The sequence below is a fragment of the Gavialis gangeticus genome, unplaced genomic scaffold (assembly GCF_001723915.1).
Source record: "Gavialis gangeticus isolate Ggan-Ray unplaced genomic scaffold, GavGan_comp1, whole genome shotgun sequence".
NCBI classification, from domain to species: domain Eukaryota; kingdom Metazoa; phylum Chordata; order Crocodylia; family Gavialidae; genus Gavialis; species Gavialis gangeticus.
In genome coordinates this window covers 11,245,711-11,257,382 of record NW_017729029.1, presented here as the reverse complement: position 1 = coordinate 11,257,382, position 11,672 = coordinate 11,245,711, and the positions used below count along the sequence as shown (strand labels likewise).

At 64.4% G+C, this 11,672-nt stretch overlaps 1 protein-coding gene across 1 annotated transcript in view; it reads left to right on the top strand.

The window, feature by feature from the left end:
- The first annotated feature begins 6,233 nt into the window (after nt 1–6,233).
- The window catches only part of GDPD2 (glycerophosphodiester phosphodiesterase domain containing 2), an 11,889-nt gene continuing 6,450 nt past the window's right edge, over nt 6,234–11,672 (top strand). The window contains exons 1-12 of the mRNA XM_019521256.1: nt 6,234–6,362; nt 7,152–7,255; nt 7,328–7,421; nt 7,639–7,698; nt 8,045–8,143; nt 8,458–8,546; nt 8,914–9,064; nt 9,415–9,497; nt 9,594–9,744; nt 10,232–10,447; nt 11,061–11,212; nt 11,383–11,530. Coding sequence (XP_019376801.1) covers nt 6,255–6,362; nt 7,152–7,255; nt 7,328–7,421; nt 7,639–7,698; nt 8,045–8,143; nt 8,458–8,546; nt 8,914–9,064; nt 9,415–9,497; nt 9,594–9,744; nt 10,232–10,447; nt 11,061–11,212; nt 11,383–11,530 — 1,455 coding nt within the window. The 5' untranslated portion in view covers nt 6,234–6,254. The remainder of the gene's footprint in view (nt 6,363–7,151; nt 7,256–7,327; nt 7,422–7,638; nt 7,699–8,044; nt 8,144–8,457; nt 8,547–8,913; nt 9,065–9,414; nt 9,498–9,593; nt 9,745–10,231; nt 10,448–11,060; nt 11,213–11,382; nt 11,531–11,672) is intronic.

The following is an 11,672-nucleotide window of genomic DNA, read 5'->3' as shown; positions in this document are numbered from 1 at the left end:
TGTTTGAGGATTTTCCGTGTAGGTTCCAGGGAAGGGTGATATTTCATAACTAAGAGTGTGCAATTTGTGGGGATTTTCATTGGTGTCTCCCCTAGTCACCTTTGGCCTTTTTCCCCTGGCTTTTTTCTCTCCATGTTGAATGCTTTGTCTCCGGCTGAATCTGTTTTTGCTTATCTGCGTACATAAAAAATATTTTTCGGGGAGAACCACTGGGCCCTTCTAAAAACAAAATTAATCGTGCAACCTACTTCCTGCCTGCCCTCTTTCCCCCCCCTCCCAAAAAAAACAACCAAGCAACCAAAAAAGCCATCAGACTGAGATGGATGCCTGGGGCAAAACTGAGTGAAACTGTAAGCAAAGGCCTCATGACGTGGGTCAGGCAGTGCTACCAACTCTCCCCTGCGCCTCTGCTGCCAAAGTGCATCTTCCCCCACTTCTTTGCCCCAGGCTTACTTTTGTTGGTTTTGAGATATCTATAGATCTAGACAACATCCTGACTATGCTGGCTGTTCCGATCGCCCACGCTGCAGAGGTCCGAGCTGCACACTTTGGAATGCAGCCTCTTAGGTGCACGGAGAGCACTAGATCTGCTCTGCCCAACCCCTGGGCCTTGCACGGAGGCAGCCAAAGACACGGGGCTCAAAAAAGATGCCAAGCAACATGCAGTTGCTGTGACAAGTGCCCGTGGAGGACCAGGTCCTTCCTAACCCTGCGGTCTGCAGGTACAGGCAGTACATCTGGTCCCCTGTGCCCCCAATTTTAGGAGTTCTAAGTTTTCCCTGGGCGCGGGCGCTGGCACTGCTCTGCAGGCGGGAAGGGGTGTGTCCAGCTCTACTCGGGGCTGGCTTGCTGCTGGCTGCAGGGCAGCGCTGCTTTTCAGGGGGGTTGATTTCCCTCCGTGCACTCGAGGAAGGCCTGCAGGATCGCCCGCTGCCGCTAAGCGCGTGCGCAGCTCTGCCCCGTGCCCTGCTCTCCGGCGCCCTCTAACGGCCCTGCCGCAGCAGTACGGGCCGGCGGTGGGTGCGCATGCGTAGTGGGTTCCTGCGCGCCGGCGGTGGGTGCACATGCGTAATGGGTCCCCGCGCGCTAGCGGGGCTGCGCGTGCGCAGTGGGCTGGAGCCTTGTGAGACAGAGAAGGCAGTCCTCACGCCTCAGGCCGGGCTCCGCGGAGCTTCCCCCGTCCTCACTAGCCAGGCGCCCACTGCTGCCTCAGCGGCCTGCCAGCCAGGAGCTGGGGCCCTGACGTGTCCCCGGGGACGGCGCGCGGCGTCCGGCGTCGTGCCTGTTCCCACAGTTTTTGCCAGGATTCAAAATGGCGCCGCCCGGGATCTGAAGCTCCCGATGCCCTCAGCCAAAATGGCGGCTGCCCGCTGGGGGGGGAAGCACGCTGCCCCTAACAAAAATGGCCGCCGGGCCTTTCTACCCGAGTGCCCTGCGCGTTCTCAGGAAACGGGGATTATGAGAATGGGAGCATGGTGAAGAGATGCTTACTAGCCATTTCCATTTCCCGGGGTGGCTCCTAGTTCCAGTGTGTTTCAGTTGTGTACAGGCAGTCACTGGGGTAGCCCCAAGAAGGGGCCTCGGGGAGAAGCATAGAGTAAAAGGTGGTAGAGAGAAGGACCGTAGTGAGCGACTTTCTGGAGGAAAAAGCCATAGAGCTGGAGGGAGCTGCGTGTCCCCCTTGTGGGCGGGGTGGGTGCGGCAGCTCTGCACTGGCTGCAGCCCCCAGGTCCAGGGGCACAGACCAAGGTCATGGGCAGGACCAGGGTACTGCCTGCAAATGAAGCCATGCCTCATTGCACCGAATTGGGCCCCTCACTGTCTTGCAGATGTCTAGCTCAATGGGATGAGGCAGCGGCGGGGGGCTGTGAGCCACGGGGTGGGAGATGCAACACCGCTGCTCTCCAGGAGCTTGGGTTCATGCTCATTGCAAGATGGATGCATGCAGGTGTGCAGCTGCTGCAACCCTCTGGACCAGACTCCCATCCCTGGCTGTGACCCCTGTGGAGGGCTTTGTGGAAGATGCAATACCTGCAAAAATGTGGCATAATCCACCCTGACAGAGGTCCTGAGTCTCCAGCTGAGAGGCCAAGACATCCTGATCCCCTTCCAAAGACCTCATTGCTGCTTATAAACCTGATGACTTGCAAAAGTACCTACTCCCTGCCTGCATCATGCCAAGTCCTGGGCTTCCAGGAGTTCAAATAGATCGTGGAAGTGTTTCCTCTCCTTCTCATCCCCCTCTGCAAAGCCTATCTCGACAGTAATGGGGGGGCTCGCATAGGGCAGCACTTCAGGCTGCAATACCGCCACAGGGACGGCAGAGGGGGAGTCGCGGTGGAAAAGCACCCGGTGCTCGCTTGGAAAAAAGGGTCCTGTGTAGCTGCCAGACGACTGGTCTAGGATGCAATGCGCTTTTGCAAGCAAAGGCGCTCCTTTCTGCCCTCCAGATGGGTCGGACAGGAAAGCTCGCTTGCTTATGGAAAAGTAGCACCATGTCCCCCAGATCATCTGCTGTTTCGGCAGAGGAGCTGGGCAGCAGCTGGGCAGGGGGAGGAATTGTGCGTGTAAGTGAGACGCGGGGACATCTCTCTAGGGAGGGCCAAATTCCATCCCCTGTGCCCAGAGAGCCCCCGAGTCGCCTGGCTACCAGAGGGCTGGAGGGGAAACCGGCTGTCGCGCACCAGGCAGCGTCTGCACGGGTCAAAGCTGTTGCCAGCATGCGCAGATTGGCTGGAGGTGACTCTTGCGCCCGCGCTCCAGGGGTGAGCAGCTCTGCTCCCCGAGCCAGGAGCGGTTGCAATGACCACTAGCTCTGCACCAGGCCTTTGCAGCTGGTGGACTAGTGCAGGCCTCCAGCAGCTCCGCGCGGCGCAGGTAGGCCCTGCAGGCGATGTCGGAGCCGGGTCTGGCGCTTCCCAGGGGAGGGGATGAGCCACACGGTGTTCAGCACTGGGTGCTCGAGCCACGGCCGTGCATGCGCTGCACAGTCGAAGCCTGCGGTTGGAGGAGGCAAGGGGGCTTGAGTGGGGGGGATGCGGGGTTTCCCTGCCCCAAGCACTAGAGTTGGAGGCGGGTGGGCTGGCCAGTGCTCTGCCAGTGGGGCTGTCATGCCCCTCGGCTGCCCTACCCTGCGTGTCCCCAGAGCTGGTGACGTGGGATCACAGGCTGCCATTGCAGCCCCCTGGGCACTGTGGGGTCTCTGGCAGCATGACTGTCCGGTGCTGAGGCTGTGGGATTTGCAGACTTGCTCGTGCTGCTGCTGCCCGCCGTGGAGAGACCATCTGCTTCCTCCCCAGCATCTGCCAGTGTGTCCAGAAGAGCAGCGCGCTCCCCGCTGCATCTCCGTTTGCCGCGTCGCCCTAGGACCCCTTCCTTCACTGCACCGGTACCCACCGCAGCTCGGCCTTTCCTCTGCATCCTCTCTTCCTCTGCTGGAAGAGGCTCCCTCAATGCATCTGAGCATCGCATTCACCTGCACCGGCACCGCGCTGTGTGGGTGGCCCAGGGTCAGCCTGTGACCGTCACTTCCAGCTGCCAAGTCCCCAGGTCACAACGAGGACTCGCTCAAGTGCCCAAGTGCGTGACTTTCCACCTTGCACTTGATCGCTGGAGTAGTCGAAATGCGGTGAGCCCGGTAGCACGGGCAGCCCTGATGGTGCACAGTGACGTGACCACCCTTGGCGCTGAGGCAGCCTCTCGGCTTTGGGTCCTCCATGGGCTGCTCCAGTCTTGCCTCGACTCTGAGATTTCTGGGATCTCGCTCCTACCTGTCGCCAGTTCGACAGGCCCTGCTCCGGTCGCTAGCTACCTCCTTGCTATTTTAATTCTAGCCTCGTTATCTTCAGTGTATGTGCCTTAACTTGGCACCATGCAGCTGGCATGGCGCTAGGTCTGGACAGGTCTGATCTAACGTATCCTTCGTCCTGAGCCTCTCCCCTGCCCAAAACTGATGAGACATGTGGGTCTCACCCTGGCTGGGGGTATTTTTTTTTAAGCCACTTCCATTTACTGCCCTGCTCCGTCTATTCTTTCCTGCAAAGTTGGTCCTCAGCCTGCCCGCTGGCTAATGCAACCTGTAGCTTTCGGGATTGCTTTCCCCGGTAAGCGCTTGGGTGCGAGGTTTGCTGTTCTCGGATGAAGCAGAACCAGGTCTTTTTCCCCCAAACTTGTCCTGCTCCTAGGAGCAGGCCCCGGCGGCAGCAGGAGCCTGCCTCTGTCCACCTCTTCCCCCCGCCTGCCCGTCTCCGGAGCTGTCCCGGGAATTTAATCCAGCTGGAGCGTGGGCTGCCTGCAAACTCCTGCGTGCTGTTGCTCGTCACCCCGGGCCCCCGCTCTGGCTCCTGAGCTGCCACAAAGCGGAGGCTGCACCCAGCCCTCGGGTGAGTGACAGGACGGGGAATGGGACAAAGGCATTCCCAGCCCCTCACCTCGACCCCATGCTCTGCCTCCTCCCGCTGGCCCCCGAGCCAGCCCGCCGGTGTCTGCATGCGCTGGGGCTTGCGCCGGGAGCCACAGCCCCGTAGGCGGCACCGGGGCTGGCTGCACACAGGTGAGGCGAGGCGAGGCACACCTGGGCGGGGAGGGGAGGATGCTCGGGCTGGGAGCCAGGCAGACGCAGGCAGCCCGGGAGAGGACTGAGCCGCGGCCCAGGGTGCCCACCTGCCGCAGGCACCGGAGAGCCCTGTCACAGGTACCGCTGCACCTGGCCGCAGGGGTGGGGGTCTCCTCCCCGCGACTCTGCAAACCACGCTCTTGATGGGGGCTGAGCCCGCAGGAGGGGCTCTGGGAGTTGTGCTGTAGCCCTGCTGGGCTTGGCCAGCCTAGTCACCTGGCAGTGCGTGGGTCTGTGGGGAGCTCCCGTCCCCAGGACGGTGATGGGGTGGCTGGCGTGCCGGTTCCCAGGGGCCTGGGCCCCCGGCCCGGCTCGCTGCACTGGGACCCTGCACGCGGGGGAGTGGGAAGCCGCAGCTCCTGCAGCCCCGGGTCTGGGGAGGGGACCCTGTTCCTCAGCCTGAGGTGACACGAAGAGGCCCCAGAGCTGGGGGCACCTGGCACTGAGTTCAAGCCTCCAGTGCCCGTGTTTGCACAGCCATGTCAAGGCAGGTCTCTGCACTGCGCTCCCGGCTGCACCTTCTGCCCTTTGCCCTAGCAGAGGCGGTGGCACCAGGGCTTCCCTCTACCCTGTGGGGACGAGTGTCCGGAGATCCTGCGCCCTGGTGCTTTGGGCCCTCGCCCGGGCTGTGGTGCAGGGTGGGCAGATGTCTGCTCCCAAACGCAGCCAGGTGCCGGTGACCCGTGTCCAAGGGCTCGGGAGAGGGGGGATCCCAGGCTCAGCAGAGGCTGCCAAGGGGCACCCGCGCCCGTGCTCTACAGAGGGGGAAACTGAGGCACTGGAAGGGGGTGGCCGAGCTGCCTGATCCCCTCCTTGCTGGTCCTGCTGCTTCGCCCTCCCTGCGCACGGGGCTGCACAATGCCCGTCCCGGGCAGGAATGTCCTCCGGTGTCCATGGCAACGGCTTCCCAGCCCGGGAGGCCTCTGTAAGGGGCTGCTGTGTGCAGGGAAGCGAGGGCTGGTGGGGGCTGAGGGCTGGGGCCTGTTCCCTGCTGGGGGTATTGGTCATGGGGCAGGCAAAAGGAAGGGGGGGGTTCTGCCACTAGCTTCCCCCGTGCCCTTTGCAGAGTCACTTAATTTTGTGTTGGCGCTCCCTGGCTTTCCCCTGTGCGGTGGGGAAGTCATGGGGCAGCTCCAGGAGTTTCCCAGCAGCGTGAGACGGGAGTGGCAGGGGCAGTGGCAGGCTTGGCCCGCACGTGTCTGTGGCAGCCCATGCACGCTTGCGCCAGCCTGCTGCAGTGCCCAGGGGGTTGTACCCCAGGCACCTTCACACCGCTTGGTTGCTGTGGCTTGGGGCTGGGGGGAGCTGGACCCCATTGCCCCAGGTCCCTGCGTTCCCCTCGGCATTGCAGCTGGAGCGCCGAGCCCTGCACCTGGGCCCAGGCTTGCCCCGGCTTGCCAGGCACGGGGGCGGCGCAGCAGCCTGCCAGGCAGGTCGGGCCGTCCCATGCCCCTGCCTGCTGCCTTCCTGCCTGGGAGCGGCATTCCTGGCCCTGCCCCGTGCTCGGGGGCAGCTTGCAGGTCGTGGCCGGGGGGCAGAGACCCCCCCAGCTCGCATCCCCCGGGGTGCCGGTCTCTAGGCACGTGGCCACATTCCTCTTGCCGTGTGCTCCCTGCAGGCAAGCTGACCGCCCGGTGCCATGGAGGAGTGCCCTGCCTGCTGCCAGGCCTGTGCCACCTGCCTGCTCTGTCTGTACAGCTGCCGGTGTGCCTCGGGCAAGAAGAAGAAAGGCCTGAGAACCACCAAGGTGAGCGCGGGGCCGGGACCCCGTTGCAGGTCTCGCGGGCCCCACGTGCAGGCGGCTCGGGGGACGGGGTCTGTGGGCAGGGAGGGCTGAGCCACTGGAGCTCTGCCCCAAGGGGACAGGCAGCCGGCTGGGTCTGGCCCCGGGATGGGGATGGAGAGCAGCACGTCTACGGGGTGGTGGGAAGCCCTGTTCTCGGAGCACGCTGAGCTCCAGCAGCCGCGCGAGGCCGGTCCCCAGCTGGGAGCAGGGGCGTGGGGCTGTGCCAGGCCAGTGGGGTCCCCACTGGGCCCAGCAGCGTCCTGGAGCCTCTGCGAGCGCAGCCAGGCGCGGGGGGGCAGAGCCCTGGGACTCTGGCCGGCCGCCTGTTCCCACGGGTGGGGCCAAGCCATGGCCTGTCCTGTCCTGTCCTGTCCTGTCTCGTCTGCAGCCACGGCTGGGAACTCCCCTGCGCCGCTGCAGCAGCACCTGGCCCTGCACCGAGCCTCGGGGCTGGGCTGCTGCTCACCCGGGTGCTTGCCCCTGGACGTAGGGCTTGCTGCTCCTTCCTCATCCCTGAGGGTCCCGGCTCCCCCTTGCTCAGCTGTATCCGCCAACCCTGCTCCTTGCTCTCCTCCCTGCTGGGCACCACCACCACCCCACCTTCCCCCGGGGCAGACCCAGCCGGCTTGCCCAAACTGCAGTGGCCCCCCGCGCTGGTAGCTGCATAGTGCCCGGGATCCCCGGGATGCTCCTCCACCCCGTGTGGGACTGGCAGGGTCCCCTGACGTCCGTGGCCCTCCTGCCTTGCAGTGCGACTGCAGCTGGTGGCTGCTGCTTCTGGCCGTGTGCCTCTTCACACTCGTCTGGCTCTACTTTGCCTTCGTCCTCCTCAACGACTTCCACAACTTCAACGAGTGAGTGATGGGCCCCACATCCCCTCGGCCCCTGTGTGTGCCCGGCCCCACTGACTGCCCCTCTGCTCGCAGGTGGTTCTTCAGGCAGACGCAGTCGTGGGTGGACTGGTCCCCGATCCTGCTGGCCGCCTCCGCGCTGCTGCTCACCTACTCTGCTCTGCTGCTGGTGAGCCTGGACCCGCTCGCTGGGACCCTCGCGCCGACTGCAGGGGCTGAGGACGGGGGGACGTGCCGGCCTCGCGCTGGTGCAGGGCAGACACCCCCGGCTCCGTGCCCTGAAGAAGGGGCTTCCTGCCCTGGGCAGCTGTTGAGCTGGGGCTCAGCGGGTCGGGGTGTCTGGGGTGCCCCACTCTGCTTTGCCCTTACCCTTGCTCTCGCTGCAGGTCCTGGCACTGTGCCTGCAGCTCTGTGGACAGCCCTTGAAGCTACACTGGCTGCACAAGGTAATGCAAACCTGGGGCCAGGCAGACAGGGCGAGTGCCTGCCCTCAAAGCCAGTGCACCCTGCACCCCAAGCCGGAGCAGGGAAGAAATGGCACCTGGTCCCTGGAGGGTTTGGCCCCAGGGGCCGGAGGACTGGACCAGGGGAGCAGCTGGCATGTGTGGGACGCACAGGGGAGAAGTGGCTGTCTGAGCCCAAAGGTCATAACCGGGCTCAGGGGCTCTGCAATGAGCTGGTTCTTCATTAGGGTGTAAGCGAGTGGGGGTCCCTGGGGAGGGCGTGCGCTGCAGCGGGGCTGGCTCCAGGTGGGTGTTCGGACACCTGCAGTGTCCAGCTCCTTCCCTGCAGATCCTCCTGGTCCTCACCGCGCTGCTCGTGGCGGTCGCCTTCGCGGGGCTGGACGTCCAGTGGGCTGAGGAGTGGCAGAGCGCGTATGTGTCCCTGCAGGTGAGAGTAGAGCGCACGCAGCCCAGGACCTGGCTCTGTCCAGTGGGCGCAGTGGCTGCCTGAACTTGGCCCCAGGCGCAGCAAAGCTGATGCTTCCTTGACTCTCCCTTGTGTCCTGCACAAGAGCGGGACTGGACCCTGTCCCCTCCCCATACCCCCCAAAGCCCGTGTCCTGGGGTGGGCTCCGGTTGGCTTGGGGCAGGTGGAGGTGTGACTGCAGCAGTCGGGCGGGGGAGCCCCAGGTGCGGGTTGTGCAGCAGGATGTGGCTGGGCTGCATCGCAGGCAGCTGAGTGATGCTGGCACTTGCCTCCAGGCCACGGGTCCCTTCCTGCACATCGGTGCCGTGGCGGGCATGACGCTGCTGGCCTGGCCCGTGGCCAGCACCTTCTACTGCAGTAGCAGCACAGGTACCTTCGGGGGTCGGCCCCAACCCTCTGCATGGACCTCCTGTCCTGTCCTCTGAGGAGGGTGCCTGGGGGCCAGAGCCCAGGGGAACAAAATGTGTTCCCAGGGGCATGTTTTGGGGGAGGAGGAATCCATCCTCAGTTTGGGAAGCCAGGTGGGGAGTCACTTCAGTGTCCCCTACTGCTGCGGCTGGGCGGTTATGCCCTTCTGGCCCACCCTGGGGCAGCTGGGATTTTGGGGGATCAGTGGCTGCCCTGAGGCCAGCCTTGGTCTTGCCCTCATCTGAGGATGGAGCACGGGCAGCCCCGTAGGTTGCCCCCATCCGGCAACCCCTGGAAGTGATGGCTCGCCTTGTCCGCGTGTCTGCAGGCCTCCGTGTGCTGCTGCTCCTGGGGTATTTCGGCATGATGGCCGCCCTCTACCTGGCCCCCCTGGCCATCACCTCCCCCTGCCTCCTGGAGGAGAGCCAGCTGCCCCCCAAGCCAGACCTGTTTGGGCACCGCGGGGCCCCCATGGTGAGTGGCAAGCTGGGCCCCTCCAGGCACAGCTATGGGCAGCGCAGGTTTGCTGCTCATCCCAGACCTTGCCGGCGCTGCCTGCCCGGTGCCGTGCTGTGCCACCCAGGCTCTTCTGGAGAGGGCTTGAAAGCAGCCCTGATGGGGACCTGCCCCTCGGCACGTGCACTTCCCCGGCTGGAGTTGGAGCCGCCGGGCCGGGTCTGGGGACTTGGCTCCTTGCAAGCCCAGCCCGAGCTGCCTGTGGGAGCCGTAGTAGAGCTGAGCCCAGGGCCCTGGCCAGGGGAGCGGGCACGCGGGGCCCTCGGCAGCCCGTCCTCTCCCCACGCTAACTCCACTCCCTGCTGCAGCTGGCTCCCGAGAACACCCTCATGTCGCTGAACAAGTCAGTGCAGTGCGGTGTGCGCGTGTTCGAGACGGACGTCACGGTGAGGTAAGGGCATGGCAGCTGGAGGTAGGGAGACGTGGGCATGGGCCAGGCGAGGGGAGCAGGCTGGGATGCAGGGTGCCAACTGCCTGCCTCCGCCAGCGCCGACGGGGTCCCGTTCCTGATGCACGATGCCAAGCTCACCAGGACCACCAATGTGCAAGACAAGTTCCCTGACTCGGCTAACATGAACGCCACCACCTTCAACTGGACCGAGCTGCAGCAGCTGGATGCCGGCAGCTGGTTCCTGAAGGTGGGCTGCTCCAGGGAGGCCACATGGCCATAGGGAGAGGAGCGCTGGGCTCTGCCAGGCATGTGGGCCTAGCTGCTTGCAGCCCTCTGGGCTCCCAGAACAAAGGCACCCTCCTTCCCGAGCCCTCGCGCTCCCCTGGGTGCATCTCCCCTGTGCCTGGCTGCTAGCACTTGGCCTGGGCTGGAGCTGCTGCAGTGCTGGCTCGGAGGTTGGGGCATCTGAGGAAGAGGGGGTGCTGTCTGGCTGCATGGACTGACGGGGCTCGAGGACCAGATGAGCATGGGTACAGGGCAGGGTGGCACTGGCCTCTGCACTCTCAGGCTGCCGGTGCCCTGTGCAGGCACAAAGGGGCACCATGGGTGCAGGGAGAATCCCTCTTCCTGCACTAAGCATGTGCCCTGAGAGGCCAGTGGGGAGGTTCTGGGGGTCCCCCGTGAGCACCTCAGCCTGCCCAGGACAGGCGCTGATACAGAGCTGCCCCTTGCAGAAGAAGCCTTTCCCCACGGTGCAGAGCCTCTCCGACGAGGACCAACGCCTGGCGGGGCACCAAAAGATCCCATCTCTGCAGCAGGTGCTGGGAGAGGCCCGGCAACACAACCTCTCCATCATGTTTGACCTCCGGCCCGAGAACCACAGCAACTATCAGCACTTCATCAACGCCACCGTGGAGACCATCCTCCGGTCTGGCATCCCGCCGCAGATGGTGAGCGCCTGGGCACTGAGCAGGACCCGGCTGCCTGTCTTTTGCTCTTTCGGGGGCAGAGCACTGGTCTTCCCCGTTGGGCAGGGCATGCCCGTGTTGCCTCTGCCTTGAGCCCTCCTGCGTTTGCCCATCACTATTGTCCCAGATACTCTGGGCCCCCCAGCGCAGTCCCCACAAGGGCTGCAGCCTCCATCGTGTCACCAAGGGGATGCCCTGGGGCTGCGGCGTGAGGAGCCTGGGCGTCTTGGTGCTGGTGCAGATCAGTGCCGCCATTCAGAGGTGTTGGGTGCCACTGGCAGGGTGCTGCAGACTGGCATCTGCCCAAACCCTGCAGGAAAAGCTGCAAGCCACCTGGCACATCTGCTCGGCTGCCCCGCCTTCTGGTGTGTAAACAGTGACACAGGGGTTGGGAATGGGTGTGAAGGAGAGCGGGGAAAGGTGGCAAGTGCCCTCCACCTCCCTCTGCCCTGCCACACCCACCCCCTGCAGCTCTGACTACAACCCCGCCTGCATCGCCCTGGTCCATGAGCCCCGGACATGTGCAGGGGTCCCTGCCATCAGGGATCGCTTCTGCAGGCACCCCCCTCTCACCCTGCATCCCCTCTGCCCCTAGATCCTATGGCTGCCTGAGGAGTTCAGGGAGCAGGTCAAACAGCAAGCACCCGGATTTCAGCAGATCTACTGTCGGAAGAGGCTTCAGAACGAGACGGTGCCTCTGCGGCGAGTGAACCTCCCGTACCAGGACCTGAGCATGGAGGACATCAGGTGCAAGCCCGGGGAGGGTGCAGAGCACAGGCAGGGGCACCCATGGGAGCTGAAGGGCTCTATCCACAGGTCTGGCGGAGGGGTGGTGGCTGCTCTGTGGGGAGCTTCCCCAGGCCCAGAGCAGCGCCCGTGGAGAGCCTGACCGAAGCTGGCTGCTGCCTCCTCTGCAGGCTGTACCGCCAGGACAACATTTCTGTCAACCTGTATGTGGTCAACCGGCCCTGGCTCTTCTCCGTGCTGTGGTGCGCTGGCGTTAGCTCCGTGACCACCAATGCCTGCCAGGAGCTGAAGGAGATGGACCGTCCCCTCTGGGTCTTGGTAGGTGAAATGGCCCGGCCACATGCTGGTCAGTCCTATTACCCACCCCTGCTGCCCCGAAGCCAGGCCAAAGCCTCCTGGCGCGTCCTCCATGCTCATCGCCCAGCAAGGGCATCCCTGGAGCCTGCGTGGGTCCTGTCTG